Source organism: Berghia stephanieae, chromosome 2, assembly GCF_034508935.2.
Source record: "Berghia stephanieae isolate SIO BIC M18660-M18661 chromosome 2, UCSD_Bste_1.3, whole genome shotgun sequence".
Lineage (NCBI taxonomy): Eukaryota > Metazoa > Mollusca > Gastropoda > Nudibranchia > Aeolidiidae > Berghia > Berghia stephanieae.
The window spans coordinates 17,601,442-17,626,006 of record NC_088361.1 but is presented as its reverse complement, the minus strand read 5'-3'; the positions used below and the strand labels follow the sequence as shown (position 1 = coordinate 17,626,006).

At 36.1% G+C, this 24,565-nt stretch overlaps 1 protein-coding gene across 12 annotated transcripts in view; it reads left to right on the top strand.

Moving 5' to 3' along the window:
* Window positions 1–5,323, top strand: part of LOC144964414 (putative N-acetylgalactosaminyltransferase 9) — a 29,608-nt gene extending 24,285 nt beyond the window's left edge. For all 12 annotated transcript variants that reach the window (XM_078898644.1, XM_078898647.1, XM_078898639.1 and 9 more), the window contains exons 9-12: window positions 290–424; window positions 2,249–2,356; window positions 3,408–3,539; window positions 4,998–5,323. In XM_078898644.1, coding sequence (XP_078754770.1) covers window positions 290–424; window positions 2,249–2,356; window positions 3,408–3,539; window positions 4,998–5,138 — 516 coding nt within the window. In that variant the 3' untranslated portion in view covers window positions 5,139–5,323. The remainder of the gene's footprint in view (window positions 1–289; window positions 425–2,248; window positions 2,357–3,407; window positions 3,540–4,997) is intronic.
* Window positions 5,324–24,565: the final 19,242 nt, after the last annotated feature.

The window sequence follows — 24,565 nt, the reverse complement described above, 5'->3', positions numbered from 1 at the left end:
TTACTTTTTATCTGAAAGCATCAAAAAACTGGATTGTGACATTAAAAAAAAAAAAAATCACTTTTGTCCTCTGGGTCATCCACACATCATGCCGATTGGAGTATTGGAGGCAGTGGATGGCGTATTCATCAAAACAACTCACCATTGCAACACATCAGCTTGGTTGTTGTCATCAGTCTTACCATATTCGTCATCATCATTGCCATCACCATTATCGTCACATCTGTAGTCTTTTTGCCATGATCAAAATCAACGTCTCATTTTAAAATTTTGTTCGTTTCACTTCCAGAGCCAAGACATGGGTGACATCTCTGAGAGAAAAGCCTTGAGGGAGAAACTCAAGTGCAAAAGCTTCAAATGGTATCTGGACAATGTCTACCCAGAGAAATTCATTATGGATGAGAATGTCAAGGCATGGGGCATGGTAGGGGTTATCTCTCACCGTCTCTCTCTCTCTCTCTCTCTCTCTCTCTCTCTCTCTCTCTCTCTCTCTCTTTCTCTCTCTCTCTTTCTCTCTGTCTCTCTCTATCTTTCCTTTCCCTCTCTCTCTTCTCTCTCTCTCTCTCTCTCTCTTTTCTCTCTCTCTCTCTCTCTCTCTCTCTCTCTCTTTTTTTTTTTTTTCTCTTTCTCTCTCTCTCTCTCTCTCTCTTTCTCTCTGTCTCTCTCTATCTTTCCCTCTCTCTTTCTCCCCACCCTCTCTCTCCCTCTCCCTCTCTCCCTCTCCCCCTCTCTCTCTCTCATCTCTCTCTCTTCCTCTCTCCACCCCCCCTCTTTATCCCCCCTCTCTCTCTCTCTCTCTCTCTCTCTCTCTCTCTCTCTCTCTCTCTCTCTCTCTCTCTCTATCTCTTTCTTTTTGTCTCTTTCTTTTCTACCCTCGCAACCTCTGTCTCCCATTTCTTTTAAATTGAATCACACCTTTGTGACAGTGACCAAGGGCTCTGTGTGGTCATAGCTACATCAAGAAGTGGCAAATAGATGGAAAAAAATTGACCGTTGCACCAAAACATTTGGCTTTGATACTCAAGATCATTGGCAGAAACGTTATTTTGCCAATATGATTCAATAGTCTGATGTCACGTCCTCCCAGGAACCAGCAGCTTGGTTCTAAACAAATAAAATCGGTACTTTTTATTCTTCATGCTCGCCACGTGTCATGTGATGAGAATGTATAAAAATTAAAACGACATCAGATTAATAATGTTTTTCTCCCCTGGATACATTTTTTTGCTCGTCGGAGAAGTATTTCATCAGGGCGTCCGCCATTGTTCCGATAGTTTAGAACCAGTTACTTAGTAACTATGCGTCATTACGGGGAAGTGACATCACTACTGTTGAAGCCTATTGCAGGAATGCCTATCATCCCGGAATTTCCGAATTTGTCCCCGAAATTTGTAAAACATAATGGCTGTCCCGGAAAATATGGAAGTTTACTTTTTGTCCCGGAAATGATTTAAAAAATCTACCCTGATTATACTACCACCTCAGAATCATCACTACCACCACTACAACAACTACCACTACATCATTATCCCTACCACCACTTCTACAACAACTACCACATAATCATCCCTACCACCGCAATCAATCCGGCTCCATGGAGCTTGAGTTAATCCTGGTTTTCATGGTATGAAACGGAAAATGGCAAGAGTCTACTGCATAGTACTTTCCACGAGATCTAATAGACCCAGCTACCAAATCATCGCTCATAATCCTTGAAAAAAAAATTCGACATCACCTGGGATTGATCATGGTCCTTTGCACGTGAAGTGAGTGCTCTAGCAACTGAGCTAACGGGACCCCTGCTATTAAATGTAGTTTGTTTTATTCGAAGGATAGCAAACAGTTTTTACGGTTCCATTTCACAGGACAGAAACCAGTATAAACTCTGTATCCATCGCTCTGAAGGACTACATAGCAAGAAACACCAATTATGTTTCAAGCTGTTTTGTTTGTATTTTTGTCATATGTGACCCAACGTCTCAAAACGGTATTATGTCGGGATTGACCAGATGCTATAAAGTCAAATTATAGCTAAACTGGTCAAAAATAAGAATAATTGGTATTTAGCCCTCTAAAATAGGATATTCATTCTCCTCTATAAGGCATATAAATTCAACTTAAGTCTGATATTTCTGGCTACAAATTCCATTTTCAGCATCTTAATCATCCCGACTTAATACCGTTTTGAGACGAGGAGTCACATATTTCAAAGACCCTAACCCTTTTTCCTCTCCTCTCATGCCAACAGGTGAGAAATCCTGCCTCAGGCTTGTGTCTGGATACTCTACAAAAAGACGAAAAGACTGTTTTTGACATGGGTCTCTTCCATTGTCAGAATGGAGGTAGTTCTAGTCAGGTAAGGCACTCATACATTCATTAGCATGGGTCTCTTCCATTGTCAGAATGGAGGTAGTTCTAGTCAGGTAAGGCACTCATACATTCATTAGCATGGGTCTCTTCCATTGTCAGAATGGAGGTAGTTCTAGTCAGGTAAGGCACTCATACATTCATTAGCATGGGTCTCTTCCATTGTCAGAATCGAGGTAGTTCTAGTCAGGTAAGGCACTCATACATTCATTAGCATGGGTCTCTTCCATTGTCAGAATGGAGGTAGTTCTAGTCAGGTAAGGCACTCGACTCATACATTAGATATCGCATGCACCTCAATTGGTTTTTTCCCACCGCTTTTCAAAATATTATTGCATTGTGGCCAACTGTAATCATCATCATCATCATCATTGCCTTTTTCACCCTGGGTCAGGGTATAGGCCACAGACAAACAGTTTCCATCATCATCATCATCATCATCATTGCCTTTTTCACCCTGGGTCAGGGTATAGGCCACAAACAAACAGTTTCCATCCTTCTCTATCCCGAGCTAACTTTTTTATCTCATTCCAGGTCTTACCACTTCTCTGTATATCAGCTTCTTTAATTCTTCTCCATGTTCCTCGTGGCCTTCCCCTTGATCTTCTGCCCTGAGGGTTCCAGTCCAATACTTTCCTACTCCCTGTGTATGAATCCCGTCCCCTCTCCCTGAATATAAACTCAAACTGTAATCAAAAGGCCATAGATTATAGTATTTTATAGATAGTAACATGGGAGAAACGTTTGGTCACATTGCCAGGGGCACAATCAACTCGAAGAATGACCAAACTTTGCTCCAAATTGAGACTTTCATGACTGTCGTTAAGTAATTATAACTTATTGAAAATGAATGTTGATCTCAGACTACATAATTTTAAGGATTTTTAAATGTTATTTAACCCTGGTGAGGGTAATTTGTTGATATTTAAAGTTAACTTTAGCAAGTTTTTTTTTATCTCTTACAAATTACGAATTTTAAAATTTTCAAGTTGGCAGGTCTGTAAGTTACTTATTCGTCTTTGTATTTTATGTATTTTCAGGTGTTTTCCATCAGTAGAGAGAATTATCTGAGACGAGAGGAAGCTTGCCTGGCATTCAAAGGAGGCAAAAATCCCCACGTGTCGTTGATGCCTTGCGATGACAATCCAATGATGAAATGGCTTTATGATAAGGTTTGTTTTTGTAATAGATTAAAGGGAAATAATCATTAATATCTATGGCAACTATTGGGTATCATCATTATCTGAGTTACGTCCCTTACATAAACAGGAAATAAAGAGTTTTAGAAAACCGCCAAAATGGCTTGTTGTTGTACTTGATGTACCTTACCACTCAATTCACTTCAGTTTTGGAAGGGCTTAACACTTTGCTTCAGTTCAGATGCATATGAAGCTATTAATGAAAGATTTTTTTGTTTGTCCGTTTGTTTGTTTGTTTGTTTGTTTGTTGTGTTATTCAAGAGTGCATTTTAAAGCAGAGTGAATTAATTTATAATCATTCAAATGCATGGAGTACTTCTGTCCTAGAGTTTTGTTTTGAATTTGTAAGAGAGTAAGAGAGACCCCCCCCCCCCACCCTCTCCCTTTTTCATGTTTGTTTTTTTATTTCTATTTTCTTTGTGAGGCCATGTGGTCTAGTGGTAAAGACACTCACATTTGGTCTGGAAGATCAGTGCAAGTCTCACTCTGAGCAGTGCATAGACGAGTCCTTGGAAATGGCTCTTAACTCACATTCTCCTACTGTACTCAGATGTAAAATGAGTACCTGGCCGTTAACGGTGTTGTCTCTGAGGGGAAAAAAATTGTGATATCGCCTAACAGGCGTCATGTCTCGTCCTACATGTTATTGTGTTGCTGTTGGTTTGGGGACCCTTTGAGCATGTTTAGTGGATATTGTGCTATACAAATGCTCAATTTTTTCCCCCTTTTTTGTTATAGAACACACTTAAGCTGGTTCATTCAGTTTTTAATGGCGTTAACAATTTTGTTTATCACGAAATTGATACCTGACCCAAGTTGTAATGGTCGCCTATAATGCCAGTGTCTTTAACTCATTCTCAGGTATCAAAAGTCTTTTAAAATTTGTTATGAAATTCCAGATTGACTGATAAAAAACTATTTGATATGTCAGTTATTGACTTATAGAAAACTATTTGATATGTCAGTTATTGACTTATAGAAAACTATTTGATATGTCAGTTATTGACTGATAGAAAACTATTTGATATGTCAGTTATTGACTTATTGAAAAATATTTGATATGTCAGTTGTCATGGCTTGAATTTGAGATACATTTAACTTTGATAAAAGGTTTGGTCTCAAGAAGGGAGAACCATTGGTCAGATTTGACACTCCCTTAAACGGCCACTGTCATTGGTCACCTGGTCAAGGCTTCACTCACAATTCGTCTCTAAACGGAAATGAAAAATGTAATTTATTGAAGGGAGTTGTCGTTACTTCAAATTCCTGTCAAAATAAATTCAAATCATATCGTAATGGCAAGAATATCGAATATTTTTGATAATTTTTCGTATTTATTTTTTGACAAATTTAGTAGATTTTGTATTTTTAAACAAAATGTCAAGTCATTTTTAATTTGTTTAAAATATTTTTATTTTCTTGTTTTACCAGGAAAAATCTGTATTTATCAACAAAGAATCTGGGAGGTGTTTAGACGTTGGAACAGCCAAAAGTGGGGGTTTTGTCTCCCTGGCTACTTGTAATGGACAGAAATCTCAAGAATGGACCATGCAGCATTATCTGGATATCTGAGTGAAATGAAAATTTGTTATGATTTATTGTTTTGTCAATAGGGTGCTCATATTTATTATTTATCACGACTCAGATTATTGCATCGGACATGATTACAACTTGAATTTTTAACAGCCAAGCTCTTTCTGGAATTCACTAGAATTTGTCTATGAACTCTTCAGATTAAAAAAAAAAGTATTTGTCTCTATGATTGAAAACGTTTTCATGATCTGTGATTTGTCATTCATATGTGATTTATTTTAAAATTCTTTTTCTATTTCCTGTTAAATTTATTGTGGGTTTCTAATTTAATGTAAGCCTCAGCCAAAGGGATCAGCCTGGGTGGTCTCTTCTTATTTCCACTGGAGAGCAGGGAGGCACTTACTATGTCTTCTATCACTTTATATCTGGTTTCGGAGTTGCTTTTTGCCTTTGTCTTTGAATGGGATTGCTTGGTTTTGTCATGGCTCTTCCTGGAGTCCTTAGCTGAAAGGGAGAAAGTCAAATGTTTAGTATTAGTTTTGGGGGATGAGTTTTTTTTTCTTGTAAATATATATATATCTCTCTGTCACCTCATTTTAGCAATTTAAACCACAAATCTGATCACGATCACCTTTGTATAAATATCATCACCATTGCCTTTTTCACCCTGTGTCAGGGTATAGGCTACAGTTTCCATTCCTCTCTATCTAGAGCTATCTTTTTAAAAAAAAAAAAATCTCATTCCACGTCTTATCACTTCTCTGTATATTATTATATTAGCTTCTTTAACTCTTTTCCATGTTTTCAGTGGCCTTCCCCTTGATCTTCTGTCCTTGGGGTTCCAGTCCAATACTTTCTTTGTTATAGTGGAGTCATTCTTTCTAAGGGTGTGTCCAATCCTTCTCCGTCGTCTTCTTCCTATTTCCTCTCCCACTGGTTTCTGCTGTGTTCTTTTCCATACTTCTTCGTTCTTAATTCTATCCATCCATTTTATTCTGAGTAACTTACGCATGCATCTGTTTACGAAAATCTGCATCCTCCTTATACATGCATGTGATGCATTCCAAATTTCACATCTATTCGTTACGTTTGAGTTGAAAAGTTTCACCTTTGTATATCTATATTATATGTTTATTTTTTTTTTCAAAAAGCAGTCGTCTGTGAAATGAAGAAATATTTATTTCTTGTAACAAACGTTCTATTCGACACATGGAGGGGAGGTCACCTGTTGAGTCTTCAATCTCTCTACATCTATTTTTCCTTTTCATATTGCTCCCTGTCTTTTTTCATGGATTGACATTGCGTGGTTTTTACCTAGTCCTGGCAGGGATCTGTAGCTGTGAGGGAGACAAGTCTAATGAATAGCCCCTTTTTTCCCTGAGAGATGATATTTTTTTCCTTCATTTCTCTGTTATGTATTGTTATAGCTATTAGTTTTGAATACATTGAACGTTGTAAACATTTTAGCGGGATCCATTGCTTGTGTCTGAATGGGATTTTCAGGTCATGTCAAATACAATACATCAACAGATTTCTCATGGAATCTTCTCTTCCTTATTTGAACCAGTTCCCCTTTGTCTTGATTTGTCTTTGGTGCTTTTAACTTCAGATCTACATCCTTTTCTCTATCATCCTCTTTATTACGGGTTCTGAAATGACCCAGTATTACCACAAGGCTAGTAAAACCTCTAAATACAAATGAAAAAAGTTCTATGCTACAATGACAACTTAACTCACTCAATCCGAGAGATCTATTGCTACAAAACTGGGAAAATGTATAAAAAATGAGCATGTGCATAGATAAGTTTTATTCAACTATCTACCATTACCATTAATGTGTAAAAATGAAAAACATTAGCTTTGATACTATGCCTATAATTTATCTCAGAAAAATGTCATTAAGAGGGATGGGGTAAAAGTGACCCGGGTAAACTACGGATATAGTCGGTGTTAGGGTTGAGTGAGTTAATACTGAACATAGTTTTTTAAATGTCCAATTGTTTTGATTTTTATTTATATTATGTTACGTCACGTCTGCTGTCAAAACGATATATGCAAATGAACCAGAAATCAAATGAACGCGATGGATAATTATTGAATCAAAGTGATTATTTCTTTTTTTTTTTAAATGGCAAACAAAACCAATTTTATCTGCATATCAAATGTCGTTTGACTATTTCAAACAAATATATTGTCTTCATTTCCTTGGTAAAATGATGACATAATCAACCAATCAAATGATTCGTTTAATTATTTATTCAATCAATTTTGATTTTCTTCTTTTAAAAAAAAATGATTTTGTAATAGATTAATCTATTTATATATTTATTTATTTATTTATTTGTTGAGGTATTTATTATTTTATTTATTTGTTGGTTTATTTATTTACAAGTTACCTCCTCATCTATGTTTATTATTTTATCCAATTTTTGTTTTTTTGTTTGTTGTTATTTATTCATTATATATAAACATTTTTTTATAAACTTGAAGGTAAGTTAAATTAATAAATAAATAATAACATTTATAGAACGCCAAACTCCACCTAACATGTTCAATGGCGCTTCCTTCACAAGACATCAAGAAAAGTTAATGTTACATTTTAAAGACAATTTAATGTTACAACTGTCGATGATCTATTAAGTTCTGCTGATGAAATATGAAGAATGTGATTTTGAATGATAAAGGAAAAGTTAATCTAAAATATTCTGTCTTCAGTCTAGACTTGAAGCACGCGATAGTTTGAGGGCTTCTGGGAACGATTGAGAGAGAATCCCAGATTGATGGAACCGCACGGCAAAGAACAATGCACACTCCGAGAGGTTTGTTTCGGACAAAAAAATAATAAGTTAAAATAATGATTGACAATGGTGGTGAGAATGTATCGCTTATCACCAGCACCGATTTGAATAACTCCAGTTTTACAATAATGTGTTGAAATATAAACATTTATACTTCCAGCTTTTAGAAGCGGGCTGAAAAAAAATTTCCCATGGTCTATGCTGCTGGGTAATGTTCAATGTCAAATGTCAATTTTATTTAAAAAATCAAATTTGGAATTATACTTGAGAGAAATGAGGTCAAGTGTTCAGGATTTAAACTACTTGTTTTATTTCTGTGCTATTTGAGGTCAGTTCGGGAAAACTTATTTTATTGTTTATAAAAAAAAAAAGATTTATATCCTTTTTTATGTTGTAATATAAAAGTTGTTTGGGGATTTTTGTTTTTTTTAAATTTATTTTTACCTTCCTATTTACATAATCATTATCTATAGTTGAAATGCTGGTTGATCATATTTGTATCGAATTTGTTGTTCCGTTCAAAATATTCTGTTTTCGTTGTTTTGATATTTTCATAATTTCTGCTGAGATGGTCTTCAAAAATCATGTGGATAAGTACATTTTATTTAATATTTTGTTTTTGTCTTTATGAACTTATGATTAATTTTTTAATCACCAGAGGCAATTCTGTTTACATTTTGTAATTAGCTGGGTGTTCTACAAAGGAATAATGGTTTGTTCACAAACACATTTGATTTTATGCATTTGATGTTAATTTCCTTGGGTTTTACTGCTTATTACAATCACATACTCATATGAGTACGAGGGACTTCCGAAAGGAAATCAGAATTATAATTCAAACATTTGTATACACACCCACTTGGAACTCACATTTGATAAAGAGTTACCCCTTAACTACTTTTCAATTAAGTTCCCCATCAGATCAATGCATTTTGCCAGCGTGACATCAGCGAAAAATCAGTGAAATAATTTTTTGTCAAGCTTTAAAAAACAAAATTTGAACTCCCTCAGCAAGACCTTCCTCTTGTAACCCAAAAGCAGAAACATCTTCAACTATTCTGTGATTGGAGTCGCCAACTTAACGACGATAGTGTTTAATATTGCATTCATTGATGGTGCTGAATTTTACAAGGAACAAAATTAAATTTCCTTAGTTCCTGTGTTTACACAGATAGAAAAAAAATTCAAGAGTTATGCCTATCTTCTGGTTTCTTTTTGGACGTCTCTTATGAGGGTATAATGTGTAAAGCAACAGCACGCTGCCATGTTTTGATAATGTGTAAAGCAAATATCTACCTGCCATGTTATGTGTAGTATAGTCTATATTCTACTCTTTTTTCCTGATGCTGGAGATTAGAATATGGACCACTAAGGAGTAATGGATTTAAAATTTTAAAAGTTTAATCTATTGGATATAAATAAATTTGTTATATATGTATATATTATATGTATACACTCACATTCTATTATGTCAGGACAATCGTTTCATTGCTGATAGCATACAAACACAAACTCATACACACACACACACACATACTGGGTGGGGATCCTGACCTCCCATAGTGGGCCTGGAGGTACATACTGTGTCTTCTATCCCCTTATATCTATTTTCCAACATGCTTTCTGTCTTTGTCTTGGAATGAGATTACTTGGCCCTGTTCGGAGTCCTGACTGGGAGGGAAACAGTCGAATGCATAGTTACTGTTTTGGGAGATGATATTTTTTTTCCTTGTAAATCATCTCTCTGTTATGTATCATTATATTTATTTTTGATGTATAATGTAAGCATTTGAGTGTATTCCTCTTTGTTGGATTTTGTGTTTGTGTCCGGATGAGAAGTATAGGTGATCTTAAACTAAGTACATTGGTGGTATGCTCTTGGATTCTACATCTGATCCCTATTTGTTCCTATTTCCCCTTTTGTCTTACTTTTTCTTGGGTGCTTTAATTGTAATTCCAGAACTTTTGACTATCCCATTTTCTTCCTTTTTATTGGCGCTGATATAACCTAAATGTGTTGCAAGCACCGTAAAACCCTTTAAAAAACAAAAAAAAAAAAACAAACAACAAAACCACACACACACTCTCACACATACACATACACACACACACTCTCTCTCACACACACACACATATATATGTATATTTGTTGAGACATGATATTCATTTTTCTCTCTCTCTGATGCATCAGATATATCTACATGTCTTGTTATTTTTTAAAGGAATTTTATAAATATTTTGATCAACTTAAAATTCTGAGTAGTCAAACCAGTACCGTGCGATCACCAAAGATCTTTTGAAAAATACATTTTATACAGACTTATGGCTATCTTGACTATAAAAATCCCTGCTCAATTTTATCAATATGAATGACACAACATTCCCTGAGAATTTTACATTCCAGTTTGAAAAATTTTAAATTACAAAATACAAAACTAATTAAACAATCATTTACTTGCATTTCGTGTGGAATAAAATTGGATTTCAACAAAGCTTATGAATGTAAGTTTCTGTTAATAGTTGTTATTCAATTGGCTGGCACTGGCAGTGTGCCTAGGTGACAAAACCCCTAAAAACAACAACCAAAACACGAGGCTCTGGACATGAGGACACGTCGTTGCTGAGATATCAGTATATCGACAAAATGCATTTGTTTTTAGGCTTTGACTTTAAGGTTGTTTTGATTGAGATAATCCCCTAGCTTTTCAAAATGTCTCAAATATGTAGCCCATATTCTCAAAATGATATTAATAGAATGTCATGATGTATGTCATATGTCATGATGTATGTCATATGTCAGGATGTATGTCACGATGTTTGTCATGATGTATGTCACGATGCATGCCATGATGTCTGTCATGATGTATGTCACCATGTATGTCATGATGTTTGCCATGATGTATGCCATGGTGGATGTAAGGATGTATGCCATGATGTATGTCGGAAAAGTGAGTGGAGCAGGCACTTATGTTGGTAACAACAAGATATGAAGTGAATAGAAAAGTGCCAGAAGACAATAGAGAATAAAAATTTTTCGCGGCGGTGGTGGGGTTTGAACCTGCGACCTTATTGGTACGACAACTCCGCCTGGCAGGTGAGAGCGTGGCTCTACCGTGTGAGCTATCCACGAACACAAAAATATTCGTTTCAAACCCAAAGTCTTCTGGCACTTTTCTATTCACTTCATATCTTGTTGTTACCAACATAAGTGCCTGCTCCACTCACTTTTCTGAATTAAAAATTCACCCCATACACCGGAGCATACTCAATGTCTCAATCGTTTCTATGTTATATGTTTGTGTTGAGAATATTGGCTATTAAGCTTAACTGCTGGTCAAAATTATTCGCGATGGTGGTGTACGAACGAATCGGCGGTCTCAAGAAGTGGGTGAGAGAGGGATCTAGTAATGACTTTGAGTTTGAAACGAATATTTTAGTGTTCGTGGATAGCTCACACGGTAGAGCCACGCTCTCACCTGCCAGGCGGAGTTGTCGTACCAATAAGGTCGCAGGTTCAAACCCCACCACCGCCGCGAAAAATTTTATTCTCTATTGTCTTCTGGCACTTTTCTATTCACTTCATATCATGATGTATGTCGTGATATATGTCACGATGTATGTCGGAATGATTGGGACCCCATTGAGTGACTTTAGAATTAAAATGATCACAAATATTGAGATGTGAATCTTTAATATAAGAAAATGTATTTCTCTCCACAATGGCAAATAGGAAGAAACCTCAAGTTTTATGTTTTTCTCTATTAATTCCATTTTCGGCATCTATGTCATCCTGACATAATACCATTCAGAGACGATGGGTAACATATGAGAAATTCTTTCAACATGACACAAAAATGACACACAAATATATATATTATTGTTTCATATTGTTCCTACTTTCTCCACGTTTTTGTTGGTTCCAGGTGAATTAAAGTTTTACAACCTGTGCAGCTATGTGGTCTCGTGGTATGACACTCGCTTTCGGATCAGAAGGTCCTTGGTTCGAGCCTCGCTCGGCGCATAGTTGAGCCCTTGGAGAAGGCTCTTTACTCACATTCTCTCACCGTACTCAGGTGTAAAATGAGTACCTGGCCGTTAACAGCGTTGTCTCTGTCCCAAAAATTTGTAATATCGCCTGACAGGCGTCATGTCTCGTCCTACATGTTATGTGTTGCTGTTGGCCAGGGACCCCTTGTAAAGCGCTTTGAGCACGTTTAGTGGATATTGCGCTATATAAAAGCTCAAGTTTTTTCACGAATTTGGTACTTAAGAGAATTTTGATGTGTCCTACTCAATTCATTTCAACTAGTTGTATAACATGTTGTGATTTTGAGTTGCAGGTCATTTTATTTTCTCTTCAATGCCCGTTTCTTTGCCAGTCTAATCTGGAATGTTCATACTTAATGATAAATGACTATGAAGTAATGATTACAGTACACGCTGGATTTGAACATGCTCTCAGGAGAAGCCATGGTGGGCTGGAGGTTACATGCTTTGTGTTCTATCCCCCCCTATATCTGTTTTCCAGCTTGTTTTCTGTCTTCGTCTTGGAATGAGAATACATGGTTTTGTCCTGACCCTGGCCAGAGGTCTTGGCTGTGAGGGAAACAGTCAAATAATGTACAGTCATAGTTTTTTGGAGATGGTATTTTTTCCCTGTAAATCAACTCTCTGTTATGTACAGTGGACTCCGGATAAGACGATGCCCAGGGGAACCGAGAAAAAAATCGACTTATCCGAAAATCAACTTAACCGGAGTGTAATCAAATTAGCAAAAACGCATGTGAACAAAGCAAACCAATCTAGAATAAGTATGTCCCTTCATATTGCGCGGTCTCTGCAGTGGTCATCAGAGGCTCCTACCCCCAATAGCCCCATAGAGGAATCAGAATACATAAAAATCGGAATTTGAGATAAAAAAAAGCCGAATCAACTTACTGTTATTGACTATGACATGCTTTGCAACAGAAAATGTAATAGACAACCCAAAAGTACTCAAATGATTAAAAATATAAAATGTGTAAAAATGTACAGATTGTGTAAAGACTAAGAATGGGGTTAAATAATAATAGAGAACACACAAGTCCAGGCCGTCTGAGAGCAAAGCATTGAATGGATGGATTTAACCTTGTCAGGACCTCCTCCTCCCCCCCCCCCCCCCCCACCTAATCAAACAAACGCGAGTGCCGGTACACGCACACACACACACACACGTACACACAGGGACGGCTGGTAATAATGGGCAGGGTGGGCAAATACCAGCCTGTTTTTTTCAAGTTATAAGCTGTATTACCAGGTCCGAAATAATCTAATCTAAATTAGATAATTTCAAAAGTTACTACTTAAACTTGATACTTCGTACTGAAATCAATTTGTGTGTATTTTTGATAGATTGCGAATGACCATGCACCCCGTAATGCATAAACCAGGATACGCTCCTGTTCTTTTTATCAACCCCCCCCCCTCCCCTCCCCAACCACTCCACTCCGCCCACATCGTCATCTCATCGTCACGTCGCCTGACGGTGAACTAACTCCGATTTTTGCTGTCTGGCCTCTCTAGTACTAGGTCGGGCTAATTCAAATGAGCCCACCTTAATAACCAGTGAACACTGAATAGAGCTTTTGGCAAACGAACTTTTTCTTATTTATTGCCTTACTTGTGCTGGTACCATTGATGTAATGACTTTGGGAAGGTTCCAGTATTGAATTAAATTTATTAACTTACTAATATTATATCAATTTAGTATTAATTTGTGTTTTTATATATTTGTTTATCCATTTAAATTATTTCTTTTTTTTTTTCTCGTTTTCTTTAAGTACTTCTCAAAACTCATTTATTTAAATTGTTTTCTTATTTGTTTTTTGTTGTTTTTTTGTTTTTGTTTTTAACAAATTAATTTGTTAGTTCTTTTTTTTTATTATTCTTAAAGTAATTACCGCTGTATTTTTATTGCCAGACTAAATAATTTTGCAAAACAATGTAATTTTCTATTGTATTTCCTCTAATAAAACAAAACATTTTATTCAAAAGTCACGACTAAATAAATATTAATACAACCACCATTTTGGTTTTCTCAACAATTGAATTAGTATACGAGAAATACTCTTCTGAGTAAGGAGAGAGTTGAATTCTAAGTTATAGAGGAAATAAAGACGTTTAAAGGAAGGGTGGGCAGATTCCGTACTTGCCCGTCCTGAAGCTAATACATACATAAGATAGTTCGCGACGAAGAGGCGGGAAGCTAGGGATTGGTTGGGGAAGGAGCATAGCACTCTTGTATAGATAGCATTGGGAAGGAGTAAAGATAACACGGTCGTTATTGTGATAGTATAACGAATGCATGAGGAGAGATTGATAACATTCTTTTGTCTTAATTGTATTGTGTGAATTATTGGCGAAAGCCTAAGATTAAATAAACTTTGTAATATCGTATGGTGGTAACCATCATTGTCGACGACATCGTGGTTGTCATCATCATCATCATCATCATCATCATCATCATCATCATCATCATCATCATCATCATCATTAACAACAACAACAACAACAACAATATTAACAACAAGTACAACAATCGTCTCCACAACTATCATTCTAACCAACAGCACCACCAAAACCACTATCATAATTACATCCTCCCTCACCGCCTCGTCTTCCTCCTCCTCCTCCACCACCACCACCACCGCTACCACTATTCCAACCACTACCACCACCGGCACAATCATTCTAACCACCAAGACAGCAGTAAAAATGATGCAATTTCAGCTCTGAATGAAACTCGAGTCATATCGCTGTTGTTGCTTCTCGATGAAAACTTTAAGGTTACTACATACTACTGAAAACCAGTAATGTAACAGAAATATTAATCTCGCCGTTGAGGGATTAAAGCATCTCTTTAATTTTTCGAGTGAACGAAATGGACTTCTATTGTCAAGGTGTTGTCGCATTATGTCTCGTCGCTTTAGTTTTTAGTTGTATTCTCTTTCGTGATTATTTTTTGATTACGTTTGGAATAATTAAAATCTACTGGTATTGTCATTTCATTGTGAATGTGATTATTTGTGGTTGAAATATTTTTTTTAAAGGTGAAAAAAAAAATTATAATTAAAAAAAATATAAATAATATATATATATAATATATATATATATATATATATATATATATATATATATATATATATATATATATATATATATATATATATATATATATATAGATATATGACCGGATCATCTTTGCCCAACCACTGTAAATAGGCTAGAACCGCCACTGCGTACACAGGGCTAAAATTAAATAAGGAAAGAACCTGACCATACTCAATAATATTATTACCGAATGAAGCCAACATATAATATTACCAAGGTCATTGACCTCACAAATTGGAGTCACTATAATAATAATACTTTGGTCAACCCCCCTCCCAAACATAATATAATATTATCCGACATCAGCAGCACACACTTTGAAGGGACTAATCAGACACACAAAGTGTTTGTTGATTGACCATGGGAGATGCTGACAAAATAAGCCATAGCTCACGTTTTTTTCACTAGAGATTTTTAATTTTTAATTTTCCTCAATTGGAAAGGTGAAAAGCGGAATTTTTGCCTTGAATGTCGAATGTATACCAATTAGGTGAAACTATTCCGCGAAAAGCGGAAGGGTAGGAGCCTCTAGGTCAAGGTCATGCTTCTTGTAAATCCTCGAGACAGAATTAGCTGGTACCTATGCCAATTTCCTATGCGATGATTTTCTGTCGCATGCCAGACTTTGCAAATGCATCGAATCTTCCTTTTCCGTGACAGGTTTGCCATTGTAGTTGTAGACTTGACTTGAATTCTTGATAAAATTGATACTAATTAAGAGGGCCATTACATAGGATGGCCTGGGATTAGAACCAAAAATAATCTTGAACTTGAAGTTGCGACAATGTAACATTTGAGATGGAGAAATTAAAGTTATTCAATATTGCTTATGTACATTGAACACGGACGTCAGGCAAAGCACCTACATCACATCGATGTACGCCAATCGTGCGCGGATATTCTTAACCACTGAAAATTCTTACTGGTAGCTTTTTGAAGCAATGGAAATACTTGTTTATTTGTGATTTTATTGTAGTCATGAGTGATAATAACATCGACTTAAGCGACATCGACTTATGTGGAGTTTTTTTTTTTTTACTAATGTTATATAGGAAGAAGGGGGAGGGACCAAGAAAAAAAATCGACTTGGGTAAAAATCGACTTAGGCAACGTCGACGTATCCAGAGTGCACTGTATTGTTATATTTGTTGGTCTGAATATTTTATGATTTGTAAACATTTGAGTGTGTTCCTCTTAGTTGGGACCTGTGCTTGTGTCTGGATGAGACTTTTAGGTGATCTCAAACTATGCACAATGATAGTGTGATCTTGGAATCTACATCTGTTTCCTATTTGAACAAATTCCCCTTTGTCTTACCTTTTCTTGGGTGCTTTAATTGTAATTCTAGAACTTTTAATGATCCCATTTTCTTTAAATGTGTCGCAAGTGCCGTAAAACCCTTAAAAAACAAAACAAAATGTTTACTATCCCATTTTCTTCCTTTTTACTGGCACTGATATGACCTTAATGTGTCGCAAGCACCGTAAAATCCTTAAAAAAACACAAAAACAAATCCGAGTGTGCCAAAATCTGATGAACAAGGGAGGTAAACAACACATTGAGTCAGTCACCCTGCCAAACTGTGTCGTATTGCAGAGCGTGTTGGAATTCGGCGTTTACTGTTATAAAAACAAGATTGCTCAATTTTATGCTTAGACTTAGACTATGCAGCATTTATTCTCTTTGCTCCTGTAATGAACAGTGCTATAAATAACCATGCTATAAATAACCTTGCTATAAATAACCATGCTATAAATAACCATGCTATAAATAACCATGCTGACTTCTTGTGTCATTGTAAGTCATGACTCAGACTGTTTTACAAATTGTATATTTTATGCAACTACAAAATTTGTGTCTAATGTGCTGAATTTATTTTTCTATCTTTTCGGTTGATTTGATAGAAAGTGCCTTTTTGTCTTGGCAATTCGTCAAATATAGCATGTTGTATGAGAATATTTATAATATATGATATATGATGTGATGTTACAAAAATACACTTGAATGTTCCGTTGAAGGTTATTGTTAGATCTATTCCATCCTCTGTCCCGAAGTAAAAACCCTTAAAAACAAAAACTTCAGATGTACAACTTTCCCCCTATCATCCCCCTTTTTACTGGTGCTGAAATGACCTACAGGCGTTTCAATCGCTGTAAAACCCCTAAAAACAAAAGCGATTCTTTGCTAAACATAATAATAATAATAATAATAATAATAATAATAATAATAATAATAATAATAATAATAATAATAATAATGTAATTTATTTACAATAGCGCCTGCCCCATACAAATAAAGCTCTGGGTGCTCATTGTTCATGGCATGCAATATACATGTATCGTTAAAAAGAAAAGATCACTATCATATCATCAACAACTTTTACATGATGAGAATACAGAATTTTTTTTTTTTTTAATGTAAATTAGGGTAACTATTATGTTCTATGAGGTGACACGACAACAATAATGTAATTCATCCAGTGGCATAAAGACATGAAGATTGTTGATCCATTCTTTTTCAATTTTACTTACTTTTTTAAAGAATAAATAAATAAATTCAATTGGTTCTATGTCTACCACCTACAAATATGACAGGAAATGTTCCTTTTTTTTTTGGTCATTTAACTCCTAAAAACATACATGTTTATATTGTGTACAGAGTGATTACGCACTTATTTGGAATCAACATTCTTGTAGCTTTGTAAATTTATACCTATGATGTTCGCATGGGTGTACGATCCGATAGTGATGTCGTTTCTTCTTCTCTTTACTAGCCTATCCTGCTTCTTTGGTTTGTGATTGTATTTTTGACAGGGGATATTTTTTTTTCTGTAAATCTTCTGCCTGTTTGTTCTTGGTTATTTATAATTTAGCTTATGATATCTTTAGGTTATGATTTTGATTTACATTTGTACTATTTTTGTTAGATTGCATGTTTTTTTGTTTCAGCGGTCTCTCATATAACCTCAATTGTGTTGGAAGAGACCTAAAGCAACAAACAAACAAAAAATTTATTTATCTAGGATTAATGAAAGGCTTTTAATCATAATTATTCAATGTTTATCAATGTATATAATACACGGTATTTATGTATGAACACGCACAATCAAACCAGTGTCTGTGGACACCTATGGTGGGTGGATAGTTATTGTTATGTGTAAAGACAATCTTTGTGAACCAAAACGCTGACCTCATGACAGGATGTGACGTGCGTCAAACACTGGTTGAAAGATTACTTAACAGTATTGGACTTCACAATGTGCTACATAATTGGATTCAATAGTCTGATGTCACGTCGCCCAGCAACGGCGGCCGTCATGGTTCTAAACAAAGAGATCGGTACTTTTAATTTTTCATGCTGGCTAGAACTTTTCATATGTCTTGTGATCAGAATGTGTAAAAGTCAAAACATGATCAGATTTATGTTTTTTTTTCTCCTCTGGATGCGCTTTTATGCTCGTCGGAGAAATATTTCATAAGGGCATTGTTCTGATAGTTTAGAGCCAGTTACTAAGTTACCATGCGTCATTACAAGGGAACTGACGTCATAACTGTTGAAGTGTATTACAATTACCATGCTGATGATGATGATTATTATTATTCTTATTATTTTATTATTATTATCATCATTATTTCAGTATTATTATCATCATTATTACTACTATTTTAATTACTTCCCCCCCCCCCCCTATTACAAGAGCTGTAACCTAACAATAATTGCCTATTTGGACAATAAAGATTATTGTTATTATTATTATTATTATTATTATTATTATTATTATTATTATTATTATTATTATTATTATTATTAAATCCCTAAATCAAAATCAACCCGTGTCAAATGTTCACAGTTGCAGTTGAAGGATTGTCTCCCTTTGTCAATATCAACACAAGTCACATGACAGTGGATGGACTTTGTTGTATGTAGTAAATGATATTTTGGTCAGTATGTAGAATTTTTCTTTGGTCTTCCTTTACCTTTCTGTGATGTGGTCATAGAAAATGTCATAGCAGTTTTCCTTTTATTTTACATCCCCCCCCCCTCCCCAATCATCCCTGGTCACGTGGTCTTATGCCTATTGTAAAAAAAATGGAAGTTATAAAAATACATCATTTTTTAGTGGAACCATTTCCTGTTTGTGTTTTATTTTAATTCTACGTCATGGTTGGACACTGGGTGGGGTTTTTTTTTTCAACCTCCCATAGGGGGCAGAAAGGTCACTTAATGTGTCTTCTATCCCCCTATATCTGCAGACATGCCAACTACTACGAAAAAATCGTAAAAATACGAATTTTTGACTTCAACAACAGAAATAAAGACTTTTTTGCTTCAATACAATGTGTTAAAAATAAAACGTTGGTGCCATAAAGCATCTTTTCAGGGTTTTGAAGGCATATTTAATACTGATAAAGGTAAACTATTAATTTATAAAGTTATTTATAGTGGCTTCCATTTCTTCCCTCTGAAAACTACGAATTTTTAACATTTCAAGTTGGCAGGTCTGTATCTGTTTTTCAACATGCTTTCTGTCTTTGTCTTGGAATGAGATTACTTGGTTTTACCCTGGCCCTGACCGGATAGCCTGGCTGAGAGGGAAACAGTCAAATTTATAGTTATAGTTTTAGGAGATGATATTTTTTTCCCTTGTCAATCATCTCTGTTATGTTTTGCATTGTGTTATATTTTGTTTACATATTATATATGATTTGTAAACATTTGAGTGTATTCCTCTTAGTGGGGACCTGTGCTTGTGTCTGGATGAAACTTTTAGTTTTAGGTGATCTCAAACTAAGTACTTTGATAGTTTGCTCTTGGAATCTACATCTGTTTCCTATTTGAACAATTCCCCTTTGTCTTCCCTTTACTTGGGTTCTTAAATTATGATTCTAGAACTTTCTACTAACCCATTTTCATCCTTTTTACTGGCACTGGTATGACCTTAATGTGTTGCAAGCGCCGTAAAACCCTTATAATCAACAAAACAAACCTTTGTCTCATTTTTACTTGAAGTGCTTTAATTGTAAACGGGAATTCTTTGACTTTCCCATTCTCTTCCTTTATACTATTGCTGATATGACCTAACCCCCCCCCCCCCCCCCCCAAAAAAAAAAAACCCAAAAAAAAACAACAAAAACTTGAGCTTTTATTTAGCGCAATATCCACTAAACAGGCTCAAAGCACATTACAGCAACAGCTACAGCTACGCAAAACATGTAGAATGAGGCATGACGCCTATAAGGTGATATGAAAATCTTTTTCGGACAGACAGAGACAACGCTGTTAACGGACAGGTACTCATTTTTCACCTGACTGGCTAGAGAATGTGAGTAAAGAGCTTTTTCCAAGGACTCAACTATGCACTGAGCGAGGATCAAACACAGGACCATCTGATCCAAAAGCGAGTGTCATATCTCAAGACCACATAACCTAAATGTGGCGCCTGCGCTATAAAACCCTTAAAAACATATCTATATGTTATTATACGAGGTCGCACGCCAAAAGTCAACAGATAAAATGTAAAACAAGACTGGACTCCTTTAAGGACCAATTTTAAGGTTGTTGTTTTCTGATAGAGATCACCCTTTTACTATAAGTAGTTCTTAGGGGCCCTGAGGCCCATGGAGCCAGAGTTTATCACGGTGCTATCCTTTGGATAGGATGCCAGTCAATTTCAAAATACTTTCCACCAGATCTAACAGACCCAACTACCCAATCACTGTTGGGTTGACAAAAAAATCTTGGCTGCATCTGGGAGCGACCTCGGTCCCTTTGCGTGTGAATCGAGTGCTCTACCAACTGAGCTATTGGGCCCCCCCCCCCCCCCCCCATTTTTTTACTTATAGTTACTGTTCTATAATTTTACACTCATGTTTATGGAGAAAATGTGAGTAAAGAACCTTGTTCATGAACCCAACTTGGTGCTACTCACAGCAAGACCCAAAATAGACACCTAGTGGACGCCCAGTGTCTTACCACTGAACCACAAAAGGTTTGGGAATGCGAGGTATTCAGAAAAGTAGATCCCAGCAGGATTAACCCTGTACCCAGCTGAGACCACAAAAAGTTTCACAAACGTGATTACGACAGATGACAGAAATGTAAAAAACTCCAGTTTCACCTGAAAAAACAGTTCCGGTGTGGAACTAAACATTCTGGATCTTGAAGCAACAACGTCTGTCAATTTCTGGTGAGGTCTTCTAGTTCCAAGGCAAGTCTTCACCATGTCCTTTGTCCTCACAGCTGCCACATGACAAACACCAATGCCATTTTGATCGTTTCATCTTTTCCCTAATGGTATAAGGGAAGCTACTCATTAATAATAGGCAATTGTGGTAGAATGTATGAGTAGCTTCCCTTGATTTTTCGAGGAACTAAAAATCACTTGAATTATCTGTAACTGTAACTGGTTCTAATTGTTCACATGTTTTCTAGTCTATTCCCCTTCTTCTCTTTTACTTTCAATTTGCTCCATTATACAAGTAACCGGTGTTTGTGTGTGTGTGTGCGTGTATTTTTCTGACAGCATGGTTTAGGATTATGAAATTCCACAAGATTGTGTCCACTGCCTTAGTCTTCATAACCGTCTTCGTCATTTGCCGTGTGACACAATTTTTATTGGTTAAATTTGTAACTTTTTTTTTTTTACGATAACTACTATGTTACTAGTGTGCATCTTGTGTGAGTGTGTCTATGTCAATATTGAATTGTTATAAATGTGTAACCAAATGACAAATTGCCACTTTTTTGGGGACAATAAAGATATATTAATAATAACTCGTAATGCCAAATCGAGTGATCTCAATTCGCTTGTATGCCCTTTTTTCGTAATTGATGGCCACATTGTCTAAGCGTTATATCCGATTATTGAGAATGTCTCTTTTTACTCCTACCCACCAATCTTTTTTTTTTTTGTTTGTTTTTGAGGGTTTTACGCGCTTGCAATGACTTGCAACGCATCATATCGTATCACAGTGCCAGTAAAAAAAGAAGAAAATGGGATAGTAAAAAGTTCGAGAATAACAATTAAAGCATCTGACACCCCTGAATGCATTACGTACGTACGTACTTGTGTTTGTCAGCAGATCAGGACTAGATATTGTATCTGTTTGTGGGAGAAAGTCCATATTTGCCATGTCATTTGGTAAATTAAAAAATAATTCAATAAATAACTGACAATCACCCGGTCACTGTTTCCAAAGTGCATGACATTGCTTATTTTATTGACAAAGTTTAGTAAGACTGGGTGGGGATCCTGACCTACCATAGTGGGCAGGGAGGTACATGCTGTGTCTTCTATCCTGGCCTCCCATAGTGGGCAGGGAGGTACATGCTGTGTCTTCTATCCTGGCCTCCCATAGTGGGCAGGGAGGTACATGCCGTGTCTTCTGTTCTGACCTCCCATAGTGGGCAGGGAGGTACATGCTGTGTCTTCTGTCCTGACCTCCCATAGTGGGCAGGGAGGTACATGCTGTGTCTTCTGTCCTGACCTCCCATAGTGGGCAGGGAGGTACATGCTGTGTCTTCTGTCCTGACCTCCCATAGTGGGCAGGGAGGTACATGCTGTGTCTTCTGTCCTGACCTCCCATAGTGGGCAGGGAGGTACATGCTGTGTCTTCTATCCCCCCATACCCGTTTTCCAATTGTTTCCTGTCATTGTCTTGGAATGAGATTACTTAGTTTTGTCCTGACCCTGGCCGGAGTTCCTTGGCTGGGAGGGAAACAGTCGAATTTTTAGTTATAGTTTTGGGAGATGATATTTTTTTCCTTGTAAATTATCTCTCTGTTATGCATTGTATTATGTTTAGTTTACATATTATATGATTGGTAAATATTTGAGTGTATTCCTCTTAGTTGGGACCTGTGCTTGTGTCTGGATGAGACTTTTAGGTGATCTCAAACTAAGTACTTTGACGGTGTGCTCTTGGAATCTACATGTTCCCTATTTGAACCAATTCCCCTTTGTCTTATCTTTTCTTTTGTGCTTTAATTGTAATTCTAGAACTTTTTACTATCCCATTTTCTTCCTTCCTTTTTACTGGCGCTGATATGACCTAAATGTGTTGCAAGCGCCGTAAAACCCTTACAAACAAAACAAGTTTAGTAAGATATAACAAAGGCCTGTCTTGTTATCTGTATAGATATAATGGCTAAATGGGGAAAAAATGAATACATTTATGTGGTCTTTAAAAATAAATCTTCAACCACAATCTATATTTTTATGTTTTCAGAGAAATGAAAACTTCTTACCCAACCAAATCTATAACTAACTATAACCAATATGGGCATCCCGATCAGAGTCAAGTAACATATCTATAACTATAACTTATATGAGCATCCCACTCAGAGTCAAGTACCATATCTATAACTATAACTTATATGAGCATCCCACTCAAAGTCAAGTAACATATCTATAACTATAACTTATATGAGCATCCCACTCAGAGTCAAGTACCATATCTATAACTATAACTTATATGAGCATCCCACTCAAAGTCAAGTACCATATCTATAACTATAACTGATATAGGCATTCCACTCAGAGTCAAGTACCAAATCTATAACTATAACTGATATGAGCATCCCACTCAGAGTCAAGTACCATATCTATAACTATAACTGATATGGGCATTCCACTCAGAGTCAAGTACCATATATATAACTATAACTGATATAGGCATTCCACTCAGAGTCAAGTACCAAATCTATAACTATAACTGATATGAGCATCCCACTCAGAGTCAAGTACCATATCTATAACTATAACTGATATGAACATCCCACTCAGAGTCAAGTACCATATCTATAACTATAACTTGTTTGTTTTTGTTTTTAAGGGTTTTACGGCGCTCGCAACACATAAGGTCATATCAGCGCCAGTAAAAAGGAAGAAAACGGGATAGTAAAAAGTTCTAGAATTACAATTAAAAAGCACACAAGAAAAGGTAAGACAAAGGGGAATTGGTTCAAATAGGAAAAAGATGTAGATTCCAAGAGCATACCATCAAAGTACTTAGTTTGAGATCACCTAAAAGTCTCATCCAGACACAAGCACAGATCCCCACTACGAGGAACACACTCAAATGTTTACAAATCATATGTTAAAAATGAAAAGAGTAACAGTACATAACAGAGAGATGATTTACAAGGAAAAAAATATCATCTCCCAAAACTATAACTACACATTCGACTGTTTCCCTCTCAGCCAAGGACTTCGACCAAGGTCAGGACAAAACCAAGCAATCTCACTCCAAGACAAAGACAGAAAGCAATTGAAAAACAGATAAGAGGGGATAGAAGACACATCAAGTACCTCCCTGCCCGCTATGGGAGGTAGGAACCCCACCCAGTATAACTATAACTGATATGGGCATTCCACTCAGAGTCAAGTACCATATCTATAACTATAACTGATATGAACATCCCACTCAGAGTCAAGTACCATATATATAACTATAACTGATATGAACATCCCACTCAGAGTCAAATAAGAACACTAAAGCTTTGAGTATCCCATTCATG